Below are 20,087 nucleotides of genomic sequence, written 5' to 3' on the forward strand. Positions count from 1 at the left end.
TCATTAAACTCTTTTCAGGGAACTTGGGCAAAAATTATTATATTCTAGGAGAAAAGCCACAGTCAGACTAAAGATAGAAGAAAATGCACATAGACTTTCTCAAGATGGGATCCTGCTTTTAGCTGTAAACTATTTTTTAATAAATCAGAAAATACTAAACATGCACACTCAGATATTGCTTAATAGATTTTTCTTTTCTTTTTATTCTTTTAAGGTATGTCATAATTGGCTCAGCCAACCCTGTGATTTAGACCACAAGGCAACAGCCCTAATTCTACTTCCCACCAGAGAGCACTTTTTCCAGTCCAATTCAATGGAAAAATGATTTGGGAAGCATATAAACCTAACTTCAAATTCTGGTTCACTTGCTACCAGCTGCTTGACCCTAAGCGAGCTGAAGTTTAACTTTAAAATGAGGAAAATACTTTACATTCATAAATAAATATGAAGTCCAGAGGTAATATATGTCCAGTTCCTAGCTCAATGCCTATGGAACTTAATAAAAATTAATATCACTATTATACAAATTATAAGCAAAACATCTAGAAGGAAAATCAAACCACTTTTTATCCTCCTCACTTTCTGTCCTTTAATTTTAATAATTTATTTTTTATTTTATTAATTTTAATAAATTCAAAAAATATCCAATATTTATTTTTAAAGATTTTATTTATTTGAGAGAGAGAAAGGGAGAAATCCTGCGTGCATGCATAGGTCCATGCAGGGCAGGGGGTAGAGGGAGAGGGAGAAGCAGGTCCGGGCTGAGCTGAGGGAGCCCAATGCCGGGCTCCATCCCAGGACCCTGGGGTCATGACCTGAGCCGAAGGCAGAGGCTTAACCAACTGAACCTCCCAGGCATTCTAGTTTTAGTAATCCAATTTCAGCAATGGATTCTTGTAATAAATTGAACAATACAGGCAACTCAAATAAAACTGAGTTTCCCCTTCCCATTCCTATACTCAATTTCAATCCTCCTTATCATTTGGTTCTAAGAAAGGACTTTAAGATGTCATTAAATACCAGTATGTCTATTTCGTAGTTTCAGAATATCATGACTAAAATATATATATTCCAACTAGCTTCTTCACAAAAGATAGATCACTCCTTGGCCTCACAGTTCAGGTAAAAAGAAGTTGAATGTGGCCTATGCTCTAATCTAGCTGAAAATTTAGTCTTGCTTTCTCATCAAGAACTTCTTTTTTTTTTTTTTTTTCATCAAGAACTTCTTGAAGTCACTTTTAGTTTTCTCTCAGACTCTCACTTTTAATAAAAGAAAATACTAGGAGGGACGCCTGGGTGGCTCAGTGGGTTGAGCCTCTGCCTTCAGCTCAGGTCCTGATCCCAGGCTCCTCTCCAGCTCCACCCAGCTCAGCGGGGAGTCTGCTTCTCCCTCTCTCTTCAACTCTCCCCCTGCCTGTGCTCTCTCTCTCTAAAATGAATGAATGAATGAATCAATGAGTAAGAAAAGTAAGTGCTACACATTGCATTCTTCTTACCAATCAGTAAAGAAAATTAAAGGACAGCTTCTACATTCACGTACTGCCAATACCATACTCTTTACATAAATAAATAACATCTGCCTAGCTGGAATAACATCTACTGAAACTTAGGGGAGAACTATATGACTATATGGTAAGTCTATTTTCATTTTTTTTTTTAAAGATTTTATTTATTTATTTGACAGAGATCACAGGCAGGCAGAGAGAGAGAGAGGGAGAAGCAGGCTCCCTGCTGAGCAGTGAGCCCCATGTGGGGCTCAGTCCCAGGACCCTGATATCATGACCTGAGCCAAAGGCAGAGACTTAACCCACTGAGCCACCCAGGAGCCCCTAGAGTAAGTCTTTTAATCCAACAAAAGAAAAAAAAAAGTCAAGTCCAATTACAAATACTGCAGTATTCGTGAAAAGCTTGTTTGATTCTGAATTAACTTACCTTACTTTATACACAATTCTAACCATGTTAATTAACTAGTTTTTAAAAGTACACCATATTAAAAGTCACAAATTAGAAAAAAAAAATGCTGATAAGTGAGATAGGAAGAAATGACAGGCATTAGCCTTATGGGGAGGGAGAACACAGATACAAAAACCTAGAACACACATAGTATTTGAGGGTATTTCCCAAAGAGAAAAACTCTCTAATTCTCTGAGGACACCCCCATATTCACCATCATGTAAAACTATTTTCAATAACTCCTAATTTCATAAAGAAATTTAGCCTATAATAATAATTTTTATGAAAATCAGAAAAGTATGAAATATATTTTTTAAAGATTTCCTCCCAAAATAAAGTGATAAAAGTGGTGTGCCTGAAGAAGATAAAAACCTCAGCTGTGAGGTCAACTTGGCTGGATGGAATGTTCCATTTTCTAAGATTCCCATAAGGTTTTATTTTATGCAATAGCAGAAAAATTCCCAATTAGCTGTATCTTACATATCACCTAGGCAAAGAGTTGAAAAGTATTCTACGACAGGAGGAAAGGCTATCCTAGGGTCTAGCTATTCAAAATGTACGGAAATGCAGTCTGGCCAGCTGTAACTTCCCTGGAATAGGACAAGGAGCTGAGCAGCTGCTTAATTGAAAGCAACACATGAGCCCCCTAACAGACTGTCACAACACTTCAACTCCGCTGAAGCCATTCTAACGCCAACGTGCGCCCCAGCTCATACATGAGGAGGTTACAGAAGCCAAGGACTTAGCCCAAAATGCCAATGCATCTGGTCACAACTACAAAAAGCTCTCAGAAATCAGGAAAAATCTTTTATAAATAACCACGCTAACTGCAGACCATCATCTCCTGGGCACATCACTTTCAGAAACAGCAATTCTGCTTTTATGTTCAAGAAATGGGGTTCTCATGAGAGACTATGGACTCTGAAAAACAATCTGAGGGGTTTGAAGGGGCGGGGGTGGGAGGTTGGGGGAACCAGGTGGTGGGTATTGGAGAGGGCACGGGTTGCATGGAGCACTGGGTGTGGTGCAAAAACAATGAATACTGTTATGCCGAAAAGAAATAAAAAATTAAAAAAAAATAAATTTAAATAGCCAAAAAAAAAAAAAGAAAAGAAAAAGAAATGGGGTTCTATGTGAGATTTAGTCTGAAATAAGTGTTCCTTTAATTAAAACACATTTGAAAAACAATGATCCCATTTAACTCTAGCTATGGTCAAACAGCTTCATACAAGTCTGATAGGAAGTGATAGTTCCCTACATACACACCAAATCCTTTCTCTAGCAACCTTTTTCCCGGTATTATAAATAGTTCAATGAGTACTAAAGATTATTTCCTGATGTTTGTACAAACGTATTTCTTTAATAACAACAAAATGAAGTCACATCACATAGGATAGTTTGCAGCTTTTCTTTTCAGCAATGATATAATATGCAGAGGCACAGCAACAGCAGGAGGGTGAGAGAGCTCTGCCCTGGGTGCAAGTAATAAGACGGTGTATTGTCTGTAGAGAATTTACATCAAGGACACAAACAAATGAAAGACTGTTTTTTATCATCACCAGGCACTGACCATACTGAAAAATGTCGGTGATAAAATACTCCTAAACCAACAATCCTTCTTTCGTCTAAAGCTCTACTCAATTACTGAGATTATTGTTGAATTTTAATAATGTGTTTCAAATTAACACATTTTTATTATTTATCCTTTAATAAATTGTGTCTTTTACACTGAAGTGAATTTAGAGGACTTCCAGTTACATGACCAGTCACGGACAAAGATGAAGTCGGCTATACATGTTTATTTCCAAAGTAAATACCAAGTAGTCCAGAATTATTTCAGCTTTCTTTAGACACTAAGACCCTCCAACCTCTGGGGAATTAAATATAACTGCACTTAAACAATGACAGTAGGGCAAATGCAGGTAAGATCTGAATCAGTTCAAATCCATTATTCTATACTACCATTTTTTTGTACTTAAGTTTGAGTATGTTTTTATTTAGACCTAAAATTTTTATACTATGGGGACACTGAGAGCCATCAGAACAACTGCCAAAGAATAAAGACAGTATTGCAATTTCTGGAATTCATTGTGATGTGATTTTTATGAAGCTCTTCCAGACTTATTCTTATGCTTAACACTTTTCTGAACTATTTATCTTATATTTATATTATATTAATTTATTATTATTTATTTTATTATTTATTATTAATTTATATTAAATTATATTAATATAAATAAACATATTTATATTAATGTCAAAGAAATTTCAAAATTATAATTAAAAGCCATTTTAAATCACCTGTGAATCAAAGAGATTAATATATCTGTCTATACTATTTAATTTGAATAGTCAAATATCAAATTCAATGAGGTTATTAACTAATCTGCCTAAGAATCAAAAGCAAGCGGTAATATTATTAATTACCATAACAGACAATATATAGGTGACTTTTTTCTTTTTTCCAAAAAATAATCAATGCACTTAAATTTATTACTTATTTTTTTCCTTTGGTGTTATAGTTCTTTCAAGTTTTTAATTTTTTTATTGGTGTGACTACATACATGAAGTTAAAAACAATACCATCTGCATTTTTGTTCTTGTCATTCATTATTCTTTAACATCTGGCTTATTATTAAACATAATTTTTTGGGAGAAGCGTTAAAAGAAGGTCTATTTTTGGTGTCAAATATGGTATAATGCTGCTCCTATACAGACATATTTCCATGGACACACACTTAGAATAAGGTAGAACCAAGAGTAAAAATCCAGTTTTCTACTCTTTTTTGCTATATAACATTGTTTAAACCAAGTAATATATTAAATTATTAGTCTCAGAATTGGCAATGTTTTAAAAAATGGCAGAAACTAACAAGTATTTCACATTCCAATTTCAAAAGTAATTAAGAGCTTCAAAAAACTGAATACACCTGAATAGGTAGAGAAAAAGTACAGGCATACACTGTTAACCACTCGGGGATTTATATGTGGGGCTCCTGCTAATTTTTAAAAAACAAAAGTGAAACTAACTTTAAAACAGTTTTTCCTCTTCTAGCAAGAGTTTAGGAGAGCATGTGGTATTAAAAATCAAGTCATTTCAGAACCAGATGAGTTTACTGGTGAATTCTACAGAATACTTAAAGAAGAATTAATACTAATCCTTCTCAAACTCTTAAAAAATTTGAAGAGAAGGGAAGACTTCCCAACTCATTCTGTGAGGTCACCAATGTCCTGAAATGAAATGCAGATAAAGACACTAAAAGAAAAATGGGGTCCCTGGGTGTTTCAGTCATTGGTCATCTGCTCTCAGCTCAGGTCATGATCCTAGGGTCCTAGGATTGAGCCCATCAGGCTCTCTGCTCGGCAGGAAGCCTGCTTCTCCCTCTCCCACTCCCCCCTGCTTATGCTCTCTTTCAGTGTGTTTCTCTCTGTCAAATAAATAAATCAATCTTTAAAAAAAAAAAAAGACACTATAAGAAAAAAACAAGTGCAGATCAATATTCCTGATGAATACTGATATAAAATTCTCAATAAATTAGTGGCAAACTGAGTTCAAAAGCATATTAAAATAGTCACACACTATTTTGCTCTTGGAATGTAAGGATGGTTTGAAACACACAAAAATCAGGGGCGCCTGGGTGGCTCAGTGGGTTAAGCTGCTGCCTTCGGCTCAGGTCATGATCTCAGGGTCCTGGGATCCAGCCCCGCATCGGGCTCTCTGCTCAGCAGGGAGCCTGCTTCCTCCTCTCTCTCTGCCTGCCTCTCTGCCTACTTGTGATCTCTCTCTGTCAAAAACAAAACAAAACAAACAAAAAAAAACCACCACACAAAAATCAATGAAAAAATATACTACATCAACAGAATGAAGAGAAAAAAACCATGTTAACCATTTCAATCTAACGCAGAAAACGTATTAGTCAAAGTTCAAGACCCTCACATGGTAAAAACACCCCATCAACTAGTCATAAAAGGAAACTATCTCAACATAATAAAGGCCAATATGTGAAAAACTCACAGGTAGCATCATATCCAATGGCAAAAAACTGAAAGCGTTCCCTCTAATATCAGGAAGGAGACAACAAAATTTTGCTTTTGCCACTTCTCCTGAACTTAGTATTAGAAGTCCTAGCCAGGGCAATTAGGAGAGAAAAAAAAGAAGACATCTATATTGGAAAAGAGGTAAAATTATCTGTGCTTACAAAGAGCACAGTCTTATATGCAGAAAACCCTAAGGTTCCACAAAAAAAAAAAAACAAAAAACAAAACAAAAAAAACCTCACTAGAATCAACAAATTCAGCAAATTTGCCAGCTACAAAATAAAAACTCAAAAATCAATTGCATTTCTATATACTAACAATGAACAATTCAAAAAGGGTATTAAGAAAATTCTATTTACAGTAGCATTGAAAAGACTATTTGGGAATGAATTTAACCAAGGAGACTTGTACAAAAGACTTGTATACTGATAACTAGAAATCATTCCTAAAGAAGAAATTAAAGACATGTCAATGGAAAGTCACCTCATATTCATGGATCGGGAGACTTAATATTGTTAAGATGTCAGTACTATCCAAAGTAATCTGCAGGGTGAGTGGAATCCCTATTAAATTCCCAATTACTTTTTTTACAGAAATAGAATACATCCTAAAAGTCATATGAAATCTCAAGTGACACCAAGTAGCCAAAACAATCCTGAAAAAAGAATGAAGTTGGAGGCCTCACACTGTCTTGACCATGTGGTTCTACAGTTTTGATAACTGGGGTCTTGCTAACTCTGGAAAGAGACTCTCCTTCCCAGGGCTAGCTCATTCCTAGAGATAGGACTCATGACTCCCCTATGAGTATACCTTTTATATGCAAGCCAACCAACTGAGAGTCCATACCCCAACCACCTTTACTGGGATCTCAGCCCCTGGGCCACTATCTACCTGCTGTAATCACACAAGGCCAGACAGCCCCTATCCCCTAGAGCCTTCTGAAATTGTTCAAATTAGCCAATCCTAAGTCTGCTAACACTGTCTCACATATTCCTTCCTGCTGAAACCACAATAATATGAATGATAATAACCTGTTTCCCCACCCCCCACCCCACCTCCTGACTAACCTTGGTGCATCCTCATATGGTCCTGTGTGGTACAGCATGCAACCTCCACTTGGGAACTATGAATAATAAACAGTCTTTCCCTGGCAGTCATCCCTTTATCAGTTGGTCTTACCATATCTGAATAATAATAAAACCTTCATTTTACAATATACATTTGTTGATTTCAGAACTTACCACAAAGCTCCTGTGGTCAAAACAGTGTCGTACTAGTATAATGAAAAACACACAGACTACTAGAATAGAAGTGTTCAGAAATAAACCCTTAGATAGATGGTCAAGTGATTTTTTATAAGAGTGTCAAAAATCATTCAATAGGGAAAAGGTAATCCTTTCAACAAGTGGTGCTAGAAAACTGGGTATCTACATGCAACTAAAAATGAAAATGGGGGGCGCCTGGGTGGCTCAGTGGGTTAAGCCGCTGCCTTCGGCTCAGGTCATGATCTCAGGGTCCTGGGATCGAGTCCTGCATCGGGCTCTCTGCTCAGCAGGGAGCCTGCTTCCTTCTCTCTCTCTCTCTGCCTGCCTCTCAGTGTACTTGTAATTTCTCTCTGTCAAATAAATAAATAAAATCTTTAAATAAATAAATAAATAAATAAAAATGAAAATGGACCTTTACCTTGCATCATATACAAAAATTAACTCAAAATAGGTCAAAGATCTAACTATCAAGATCTAAAACTATAAAATTCTTAGAAGACAATAGGGGGAAAGCTTCATGACATTAGATTTAGCAATGATTTCTTGGCTATCACACCAAAAGCAGAGGCAATGAAAGTAAAAAAAAAATGAACTTCATCAAAATTAAAAGCTTCTGTGTATCAAAGGGCGCTATCAACAGTGAAAGCCAACCCACAGAATAGGAGAAAGTATTTACACATCATATGTATGATAAGGGGTTAATATCCAACATATATTAACCAACTCCTACAACTCAATAACAACAAAAACAAAACCAAATAACCTGATTAAAAGATGGGCGAAGGGCTTCAAGAAACATTTCTACAAAAAAGACATAAAAATAGCCAATAAACAAAGGAAAAGATAGTCATTAAAGTAATGATAATGATAATCATTAAAGAAATGCAAATCAAAACCACGGTAAGATACCATCTCACACCCATTAGGACTGCTGCTACCAAAGAAACAGAAAATAACAAGTGTTGACAAGGACACGGAGAAAATGGAACACTTGTGCACTGTGGATGGGAATATAGAGAAATATGACTGCAGGAAACAGGATGGTCGTTCCTCAAAAAATTAAAAATTGAATTACCATTTCACCCAGTAGTTCCACTCTTGAGTGTATACTTAAAAGAACTGAAGGCAGGGGTTTGAACAAATAGGTGTACACTCAAGTTAATAGCAGTGTTATTCACAATAGTGGTAATGTGGGAGCAACACAAGTATCCAAAGGCAAATGAAAGGATACACAAAATATGGAATATACATATAATGGAGTCCTAGTCATTCTTAAAAAGGAATGAAATTCTGATACTGGCTATGACATAGGTGAACAAAGAAATAAGCCAGTGACAAAAAGATAAATGCTGTACTATTCCATTTAGCACAGGTACCTAGACTAGTCCAATTATAGGGACAGACAGTGGAGTGCTGGTTGCCAGGAATAAAGGAGTAGGAAAGGGGAGTTAGTGTTTAACAGGTAGAGTCTCAGTTGGGGTAGATGAAAGTTCTGGAAATGGATGGTAGTGATGGTTGTAGGGCAATGTGAATGTACTTAATGTCACAGAACTACACACTTAAAATCAGTTAAAATGGTAAATTTTATGTTATACTTATTTTACCACAACAAAAAAATTCTCACATCAGGTGCCAGAGGGTTCTTTCTAAATGGAATCAGTTACATTCTTAAATGAGTGGATAAATGTGTTTTTAAAATAAAATTAGAAAATGCCAACTTTAAAAGAGAAAAGAAGTTTATAAATGAGCTACAACTGTGTACAGAGTATTTTGCTGTAATGATTTGTATTTTTCTCTACAAGGAAAAACAGTAATAGAACACTGACTTACATATATCTCATTAGAGATAAATTTAAAAAGAAGCCAACCTATGTCTAAGAACAGGTCTATAAGTGAACCGTAAAAACAAAATTTTGTAAAAACAAAATAAAAACAAAATTTTGTACATATTATAGTCTCAGTCAGTGATTCTTATCTGGGGAGGGGTGGATTTTAACCATCATTTAATTTTCTCTTGTCCCTCAAATTTTTGGTTATCACAGCACAGGTTAGGGGGAAGGAAGTGCTACTGGCATGTGGTGGGTAAAAGCCAAAGATGCTTGTAAACATCCTACCAAGCTGCCACAACAAAGAATTATCTATTCTATTATCTATTCTAAAGGTCACAGTGCAGAGGTTGAGACACCCTGGCCTACAGGGAAACTCTGAATAAGCCAACTAAGGCCTAAAAGGCCCTTTCAAACATCTGTCAGTAATACACTGTCACTAATTTAACCTAGGCCTTATACCAAAAAATGAAAAAGAATTTACTGCAGTTAGAAGTGTCGGAATGTGATAGCCATCAGAAAGGATTTTAAACAGACTACTGCATACTGATCTATTCCTTTGTACTGTCAAACTCCGCGACGAACAACGTATATGTTATTTCCTTGCTCTCATGAAAAAAATCATGCAGGGGTGTAACTAAAATCAAGTGAGTATATGTAGGCAAGATGAATCAGAGGATTCGTATTTATTATTATCTCTAGTCTGGTCGAATATGGCTTCAAAAGTTGTCACGTGTGCATGAACCTAAGTTTAAACTGCTGAAGGGTATTCACAGCGTGTTTCCCTTGATGGTGTATTTTTAAGTCCGTGAATTTTCTAAACTAGCTGTCTTTTCATTTCACTACTTTTAATGCTAGCTTCCAAAATGCAACTTTGTACTAGAGGGTAGTTTTCAAGACATATGTTAAACAACTGGGGAATGTGCATTTATTGTTCTTCTGAATGTACTTTTAGGTATCAATTGTGGGAAGTGTAATTTGGATGAATGACGTTTATCATAATTTACTTCCCACAGAATTCCACATATTGTCTTGACATAAAAGAATTAAAGATTAATGGCAATAGTCTATTTTATTCCATTACTACTCCCATCTTTCTTTGTTCTGAGAGCCATTCAAATATACAAAATGGAGCCAACAGTATAACCAAGGACAACAATTAACATGAGACTGCACGACCCAGCCAGAGGTCAGTTTTGCTTTGTACATATTTGCTAGATGAAAATTTAAACTCGTCTGTATCTTTTATATATATGTAATCCGAAACCTCGGCCATGTCAAAGTTTCTGCAGAAATCAGATACAGCAGTATAGAAAAAGGGTCCTTAAAGATACATATTTCAAATGTTCTGCTAACTAGACAAGCACTAAAAAAGAAACAGAGACTAAAGGTTTATTGATCTGCAGAATATGAAGAATTATTACTTTTCTCTGAGCGTTGTCTGAGAAATGCATCTTTGTGTAACATTCAGCTGGTCAATTTTATTAAATTATCTTGAGAAAAGAAAATAATTGGAGTGGATTCTTACACAGGTAGCTTCGTAAATGCCATTAGCATGGCACAGTTAGTGAAACACATTTCAGTACATTCTAAAATACTAATTTTTAATGTGCATTCCACATTAAAAAACAGTTCAGTAACATTCTCCGACATATTACCTGTAAGAAATAAATGTAAGACTAACATAATCTAAGGCCTTTATTATTTCTTAAAGCCATTTTTATTCAAACCAAGGGAGAGTATCTTAGTATCTTTTAATCTAAGAAATCGTGAATGCGTGGCATTCTCAAATGCTTCACCAACTTAAGAGACCACAGCGGGGCTCCTACCCAGAGTGACTGTCTGCACCTTAAACAATAATCGAGCTGGCAGGGGGAAAATGGTGCCTTCCACTTGATGCAGTACAATTTGCAAAGCTGTTTCATGCAGATTATATAATACAACTTACCTGGTATAAGGAGAAAAATCAATCTGTCAGGTAAGTGTAACTGGTATTTATTTTGCAACTGAGGAGCTTGAAGCTCAAGGATTTGTGTAAGGGGATGAGGCGAGCCAACAAAGGGAACACCAGAAGTAGAAGACTCCAGGTATTTTCTCACCTAAGCTGGTCATTTTCCTACTTATACACTGTTAATACACCAAATGTGAAAAAATTCCATGTGACAAGAGAAATTATTCCAATTAAATTTAATTTTAGGTTAGTTCTGCTCAAGAGTGGCAAGAATTGACATTTTATCACAATCGTAACTGTTCTGACAATGTCTTAGGAAAAAAGATCAATAATGTCTGAGTGCATATTCACGTGAATCTGCTTAAATCATATAATAACATGCTACACAGAACACTCTTTTTTAAAATTTTTATTTTGAATAAATAAATAAAAAGAATTGCTTCTTTACGCAACAGCCAGTATAGCCAGTGTTCTATCAAATAGCTTTTCTGCTTCTCAAAACCAGAAATGGTGCTGGTGCCCTCCACCACAAATTGTTTAATATAGCATTCAAGATACTCCACAATCATCTCCGGAAATAACCATTTAGATACTCTACATAGTGGCTGTGTGAGTCCAAGGACTTCTCACGTCTTTTGTCTTTGCTTACACTGTATCCCCTCATCCTACAATAGCTTTCTCCCCATCCTCCATCAACTGAATTCCTACTCACTGATTAAGATTGGGCTCGAATGCCACCATGTTCCTACTACATTACTCCTTCTGCCAAGATCCTACAAAGCTCTTTGTAACTTGAACACAGGTCCTACTTTATCCTACATCATACTAGTGTTAGTGGTTTGAGACTCTTCTTCTGGATTGTTAGTTCCTGAGTGTATGAACTGCCTTAAACTTAACAAACTAAAATCTTTCATCCCCAGTGGCACCACACAGAGTAGAGAAACAAAAAATATCTGCTGTCCAGCCTGGGATGGTCCACATGAGCTCCTGTGCCTGCCTTTACAGTGCTCTCTGGACACTGTACGCACTACACCCTGACAGGTTTCCCAGTCCGGGCTTTGCCTTGCCATTCTGTCAGCATGCTCAGGGGCCCTGCTTCCTGACCCAGCCTGCCAGGCCCCTACTCCTCCTGGGCAGTCTTCACCTGCCTGAATGTCAAGTCCTTTCAGTAAGGTCTAACTCACCAAATTTTTGAATTTTTAAACTCTGTATTGATATTTAGAGTTAAACAGAGGCTGTGGAAACTGAAACTCCGGCAAGGTTTTTTCACTCAATTTTTATACAGTGCACATCTGAACACAACCCATTCCATAGAAATGGAGATAGTTGCACTTGTTGATACATAAAAGGCACTATATTCAGAGTGATTTAGTATTTTCAACATTTCTTAAAAAGTCTATCTTTGTTAGTTTACAACAATGATTAGGTTATAAAAATATAAAAATTATAAGTGAAAACAGCAAAAAAAAAAAAACAAAACATAGGAACTTAAATTCTTGTGCTGTTTTTCCACATCTGAATGTACTTAAGATAGACTTTCAATAAGCAAAGCACTACTCAGCTAGTAATTCACATACTCATAGGACTATTCATTGAATAACTCATCCACAGGCATGAATCCTTCCTTTTCTAGAAGAAATATACATAACCTACTCATCAATGTTTCATGCTTAAAAAAAAGATTTATATTTTCGATCTGGTGGGTATTTTTTGTCCTGTATCAAAGTCTTATTCTCTGTTCTCAATTAGACAAATACTACTTTCAGGGAAAAGATGGTAATGTTGAAAAAGAATAAAAAGAGGTCTACAATTTGAACTAGAAGAATATGGATGGTGCAATCATGTGTTCACACCTCCTCAATGTATTTTCAATGAATTAGTCATTTTTAAATCTTTTTAAATCACTGCATAAAGAAAACAAATTTGAAGGTTTTTTTTTTTTAATCAAAAGCAACTGCTGGGGCACCTGGGTGGCTCAGTGGGTTAAAGCCCCTGCCTTCTGCTCAGGTCATGATCTCAGGGTCCTGGAATCGAGCCCTGCATCAGGCTCTCTGCTCCGCAGGGGTGCCTGCTTCCCCCCCCCCCCCATTGGCCCCTGCCTCTCTGCCTGACTCTCTACCTACTTGGGATCTCTGTGCATCAAATAAATAAATAAAATATTAAAAAAAAAAAAAGCAACTGATAACAGTATGATGACAGTAACAGTTATAGACCCCATTAGCCAAATGATCTACTTTTACCTTCTTTCGTTCCTGCTCCCTCTGTTGGAGTCTACAGACTGAGTCAGAAGCTGCTTGCACTGAAATAAAACATACAATAGGTTTCAGTCAGCAGTCCTTATTCAAGACTTACCTGAAAAAAACAAAACAAAACACACCAAAACACTTGGATTGTTTCAGATCTCATGAAGCTATACAAAAGAACTGATACTATTTTGATCGTGGTGAGGTGGCTAGAAGGGAAAAAGGAAGTTTTGCTAGTATATTAGGGATGCCGTCATTAGAACCACAATCATTTTTGAACCTTGAGGTACAAGCCAAGAGGATTTTAAGTACTAATTCCAATGACAAGTTGTCAACAGTAGCTACAGAATTCTCTAAAAAGATATAAAATGCCTGATAAATTTATATATAGTCTGTCTCTACAGTGTCTCTTTGATTTGTTCACCCTCTCTCCCCCCTTTACTCATACATAGGAACTTCTCTCTTGCAGGCAGTACCTGATACTTACAATGCTTCCACAACTTTCTGTTCTTGCTCCTCCTCTCTTATCTGTTAATTCATCCTCACTGCCACCACCACATTCAAATTTGTTTTCACTGAGTGATTTCCCTTTCCAAGGGACCACAACGATTAGTAGTAATTATTAGACTTATTTATTAAGTACTACTATGTGCCCAGACCTATGCTAAGTACTTCCCATGTACTATTCCTCTTAAACCCACTTTCCTATTAGGAGAGGATCACTGTCCCATTTTACAGATTTCTGGCATCTGTAAAAATACTGAGGTACAAAGAGGGGTAATACAACTAGTAAGTACAGAAAGCATGATTTAAAATCAGACCCCTGGGACGCCTGGGTGGCTCAGTTAGTTAAGTGGCTGCCTTCAGCTCAGGTCATGATCCCAGCGTCCTGGGATCGAGTCCCACGTAGGGCTCCTTGCTCAGCAGGGAGCCTGCTTCTCCCTCTGCCTCTGCCTGCCTCTCTGTCTGCTTGTGCTCACTCTCTCTGACAAATAAATAAATAACACATCTTTAAAAAATAAATAAATAAAATAAAATCAGACCCCTGCCTCTAAGGACTTGGTTCATGCCCTCAACACTCTGCTCCTCTCATGATCTCATCAAGGAAACTGTCTTCATCCAACAGTTTTTCAGACCTCTTCATTTACTCGATCCACTGTGGTTCTGTCCACAAACATTTTCACTTATTTCACTGTTTCGCATTTAGGTTAATTAACAGCAAGCCATAGTCAAAACTGGAGTTGAGCACTTAGTCGCATAACTTGGCATGCCCGCTTGCTCATTGATTTGCCTGTCTAACACTGAATGAGCATTTACTACGTGCCAGGTGCTGTGACCGCTGCTGTTCCTAATGCCTTAGCACCTTAGTTCCTCATCTGTAAATTAAACCTAACAACTAATAAGAGGACTTTGGAATTGACATTAAATGAGATAATATAGTAGCTACTAGACTCACAAATAATAACTGTCATATTAATGCCACTGAGAACAATTCTTCGCACAGTGTTAAGTAGTTAAGGAGTGTTGTTACCACTATTTTTCTTCTTACTGTACTTTCCTTACTCTTTTCTTCTAATGAAAATATTTTACTTGTCTTTAAAGAACAGTTCAAGGTTGACAGCTTTCATAATAAGGACCTTTCAGATTAATCCTTTCCCTATATAGATTTTCTCTTATTTGAAATCCCTTTACCAGGTAGGTATGTATCTCACCACTTTATTTTGCAATTGCTTAAACAGAGGTTTGCCTAGTATTTTACAATTCTGCCTTCCTATCCTACTCAAACCTAGCCCCAAATAGCTCACAAGTTCCATAACAGGGAGGGACTGTGATTTCCCTTTCAGAAAAATGTTAGGTCCCTCCCTGTGAGAATATGGTAAAAGAGGAGGACTCTGCTTTTCAAAAGTAATGTTTTTATCAGTAACCATTTATTTTAGTTATATCAAAGACAGTATTTTAGGACTGAAAATTATGTTCCCAATCATTGTTTGTTCTAAAAGAAAAGATGAAAACAAAACAAAATGGGAGCTGATTAGATCTGCCTTCTTTCTATGGCATATTAATATTACATCATTTTTCCCAAGCAGTGGTTCTATCATTTCCTGATTGGAGTTTTTTCCCCCGACTCCAAACACAACTTTTTAAAAAAATCCATTTTGTGGTCTTTGGGTGCTTCTTCATTTTCCAATCATTCTGGGTTTAATGTAAAAGAAGAGTTACAAGACCGTAACACTATTCTGTCATTTGTTATGTTCTTTAAAATTTTAACTAGAACACATCAGACAGAGGCAAACGTTTGTTCTTTATAGGGACTGTCTTTGGTCTCAGACAGAATGATCATTTTTAGAAATTTCAGTCCCTTTGAAGTAACTGATTTTTTAATTCTTTAGCCACACAATAATAAAGGCTTACTTTCTAATTTCATGAAATATGCTTTTCTAAAATACAAGAAAAACCACGTGACTATACCAAACATTCCTTCTTCATGATTAGAGGTCCCAAGGGGAAAAGGCCCATTATGCAAACCTTCCCATCACCACCATATCACTTACTGGTTATACCTAATTCAGTAGGAAGCTGTTTCCCCTGTTGTCTCAGTGTTTTTAAAGCATCGAGAATTTGTAAGATAATTTTCTTTCAACCAAAAGATTTTTTGAAATTAGCACCACAAAGAGTAATTGTGCCACAGACAACAGTTAACAACATCCCGACTATCCTCACACAAGAGAAGCAAATACCTTCTAACATGGTGTGTGTATGTAAACTTCAAATACATACATAAGCAAATAATTTTGGTTTGGTAGCAGAAGATGTTGGCTGAATTCTTATTCATTCATTTCAATGAACAAAATTACTTCATGACTACAATGTGTCACTGTTTTAGGTGTCGGGGTACTGCAGAGAACAGTCTCTGAGCTCACGGAACTTATGTGTTAGTTGGGGAGACAGACAACATATAGATAAATACTGAGCACATTAGGTCGTGGTGGATATTCCGGAGAAAAACAAAGCCCGGTAAAGAGGACAGAGAATGCCAGAGTGACGGACGACGTTATTACAGAGGAGCTAGGAGAGTCTCACTGTGGACACTTGAGCAGAGATCTATAGGAAACGAAAATGTACAAAAACCTGACAAGAGTATTCCAGAGGGAACACTGAAGTGGGAGCACATTTGCTCATACTAGGAGAAGAATAAGGAGGCCAGAGTAGCTACAATGAAGTGTGGGAAAAGAAAATGGAAGAAAATAAAAGTCAGGGTGGGTCCAATCATGTAGAAATGTCCAGGCCACTCTAAGGTTTTGGCTTTTCTCTAAGCAAGGTGAGGAGATCCTGATACAGTAATGACAGGAGCCAAGTCACATTTTAAAAAGATCACTCGCGCTTTATGTGGAGAACAGATAACAGGGAAGAAAGACACGAGTTATGTGACTCCTCGAACAATCTAGGTGAGAGGTCGTCATTGTGGCTTAGACCAGGGTGGTGGCAGTTAGGGACATGATGAGGGCGCTCAGGTTCTGGTCACGGTCTCAAAGTGAAGCCGAGAAAACATGTTAGTAAGATACATGTGAGGGATGAATGGGAGAGAGCATGGAGAAGGGAGAAGAGGAAGGAGATGGGGAGCAGAGGCAGTCAGTTAAGAAGAAAAGACCGGTGAAAATTCTAAGTGGCAAAGTGCTATAAATAATTGGTTAGTATTTTAAACTGCTGAATTCCTAAAGATTTCTAGATACAGACAGACTGAAGCAAAATGAGGCAAACTTAGTCCCCCACCTAACTCACAAGATAAATAAAAAGTTAAGAAAAACAAAAGGTAAAAAATTCCATCATTTACCGAACAAGAGCGAATTGTAGTTGTATTTTGTAAACTCTGAAATATGGCAGCCAAGAACGGAGACTCCTAATCCCACTTTAATTACTTCATCCCCCAAAAGTTAGAAAAAGAAAATGAGTTGACAAAATTCTTAGAACTCTAGTATGCTTACATTTGTACAGAAACAGATTGGGGCGGGGGGAGAAACCACATAACCTGTGAGAGACAGATAAGACAGACAAAGCACCTATTCGGAAAAGAAAACCTAACACAACTTTCCACAGGTACTTTGTTATACAAAATAACAATATGAACTCATTAAAAGAGAGCAAACACACTGCATGAAATGAAAAATGAAATCACAGTGCTAAGGAAACAAAGTGAGAACTATCACAATATAATTACAGATCTAATCAATAAATCAGAAGGAACTGAACAGTCTATGACTAAATAAACAATTGGTAGTGCTGCAAGTGTAGGACAGAAATCAAATACTGCAAACCTTGATAAAGTTAAAATTTTCAAGTGATGGCTTGGGGAAGAGAGGCAGGAGGGGAAAGTGGCCTCCAACTCTCAAGGCATTAATTAATGCAGAAATAAGAACAACGTGACTTTAATTTCTGAGTGTTTTTTAAATAATTTTTTTGTTTTTCTAATTTTTTTAGTAACTACTCTCTTTTATAGTAAAGAAACACTTAAAATAACATAAAAGCTGCATCTTCATGACTTGAGGGTCTGCTTTTTCCCTACCTCCTAGAGCTCTCAATTACTTTTTGTGATTTTTAAGGAGCCATGGGTCAGTTTTTGTTCTAAAGCTTCTGGTCACCAAATCTGGAGACACTCTGCAAGGTGGGTGGCTACGTGGCCCAAAGCAGAAATACTTCCATGCTGACGATTCCGTCATAGTTCTACATTCCAGTAATTCAAGACGTCCACACCTTGCTGCTCCACAGTTCCTTAGTTCTGTGCAACACGTGGGACCACCAGCTTAAGGCCACACTTGCAGAATTCTGAGCGCACAGCTCTCCACCGTGCACAGGAAGAGATAAATGTGGCAGTTGTGTTAAGAGGCACAAAACAAAACCTAACTCATCCCTTGGCCTGTAAAGTGCTAACTTAGGTTGGAATATATTCCAGTATATTCCATATAAACTTGTTCGCATGGTTTCATAAAACTCATAGATTTTTTACCAAGTATAACCCAATTTATTTTTATATACTAAAAGTGTAGAAAAGGCAAGTTACAAGCACATCTCAAAGGCATTCATAAGTATTCTCATTAATAATAATTCAAGTTTTACTGTTAGTAGAACATCTAGAATGACTGTCAGGGTTAAGGAAATGACAGTACAAACAAACACGGGACATCTGTAGTAAAATGCAAAAGCCTACAGTCAATTTTAGATGTTCTACTACTCCACTCAAAGAAACCAAACATAATCTCGGGGTATTCACTGTCTCCAAGCTCCTAAAGGCATCAGACTACATAAGACTAACCTGGATTTGAATACAAAGACTTGCTTTCAGTTATCAACCAAATCTCCCTGCAGCTTTCCTTCATAGATCATTATATTACTGGCTAGTTTTTTTTTCTTTCTTTCTTTCTTATTCCCCAGAAAGGTATTTTTTCAGTTACCACTATTATCTATCCCTGGACAAGCTGAATACTGTCAATATAGATCTAAGGAGAAGCCTTGAGTAAAAGTAGTTATTAATAAAACTTTTATTTTATGTCATTACTTGGTATATTTAATAAGGATTCTTTTTTCTTTTTTAAAGATTTTATTTATTTGACAGAGATCACAAGCAGGCAGAGAGAGAGGAAGGGAAGGAGGCTCCCTGCTGAGCAGAGACCCAGGACCCTGGGATCATGACCTGAGTGGAAGGCAGAGGCTTAACCCACTGAGCCACCCAGGCGCCCCAATAAGGATTCTTTTTGATTATCTCTCCAAACTATAACATTTTGCTCAATGAAAAATGTTATAAGATACAAACATTTATGACAGGATTTTTTTTTTAAAGTTAAAAAAAGATTTTTTTTAAGTCTTTTTTTTAAAGTTAAAAACTCTAGCATCCTGTTTGAAAAAGAAGCTTCATTTCATAGCCCAGCTCCTAATTATCAAACTTCTTCTTAAGGATAATTAAAAAAAAACAAAAAAGGTAAAATGTGTTCCAATAGTCTCCCATCCTAAAAGGACTGATAGTCTTGTGCACCCCAGATGCACACATCTCACTTTGGAGATCGAGGTTCTCAATGTCAACAGCAACATACATGAATCACGAGATAGTCAATGTTCTCTGTGGCAGGGCTTCCAATTTGCATGTTTTGGTTAAGAATTCTCTCTCCACCTACTATCAAAATATTGAAGGAAATACATTTTGGCACAGCATTCATTTGAAATAAAATATATATATTAAAAACAAATATATTTAATATATATATTAAAAACAAAACAGAACAACAACAACGCTGGCTTACATCTCTGGAGAACGTGGTTTAAGTTGTCCTGCATGATTTCTCTACATTTGGGAAGAGTATGTTCATTTGTTTCATGGATCATATTCTTCAAATTTTCAAGAACTCGCATTTCTCGAAGACCACGTTTTTCCTATTAAAAGAAAGTAAATTACTAATACATACTGTGTCTTAAATCTCAGTAATTACTTTCTGGGATTTCCAGCCAGGTTTTGGTTATTATGCCATTACTTATTAATGAAATCTACACAACTTTCTTCCAATTATTTGGCAGTAAATGAGGTCACAACCTGGAGGCATTTTTTTTTTATTTGAAATGCTCAAAAGTTGCAATATGAGTAATATTTTTATAGCAACATTTAAAACTGGGCAGGAGAAACACTAAATGAACAGAAAGAGGCCTAGACTGCCACATACTTCATTCCGTACAGAAAAGAAATTAGACACCCTTGATCTAATTTTAATTTTGCTGTTCTTACATCAAACACATAATAATAGCTCCCATTACTATGCTGTTTTTAAAT

General features: G+C 36.5%; 1 protein-coding gene across 1 annotated transcript in view; it reads right to left on the reverse strand.

Annotated features, from left to right (window-relative positions):
- Nucleotides 1–20,087, reverse strand: part of BLOC1S5 (biogenesis of lysosomal organelles complex 1 subunit 5) — a 43,097-nt gene that overhangs the window by 3,407 nt on the left and 19,603 nt on the right. The window contains exons 3-4 of the mRNA XM_082729827.1: nt 19,567–19,696; nt 13,274–13,332 (exon numbers count right to left, since the gene is read on the reverse strand). Of these exons, the coding sequence (XP_082585953.1) occupies nt 13,274–13,332; nt 19,567–19,696 (189 nt within the window). The remainder of the gene's footprint in view (nt 1–13,273; nt 13,333–19,566; nt 19,697–20,087) is intronic.

This window comes from Mustela nivalis (genome assembly GCF_964662115.1).
Source record: "Mustela nivalis genome assembly, chromosome: 5".
NCBI lineage: Eukaryota > Metazoa > Chordata > Mammalia > Carnivora > Mustelidae > Mustela > Mustela nivalis.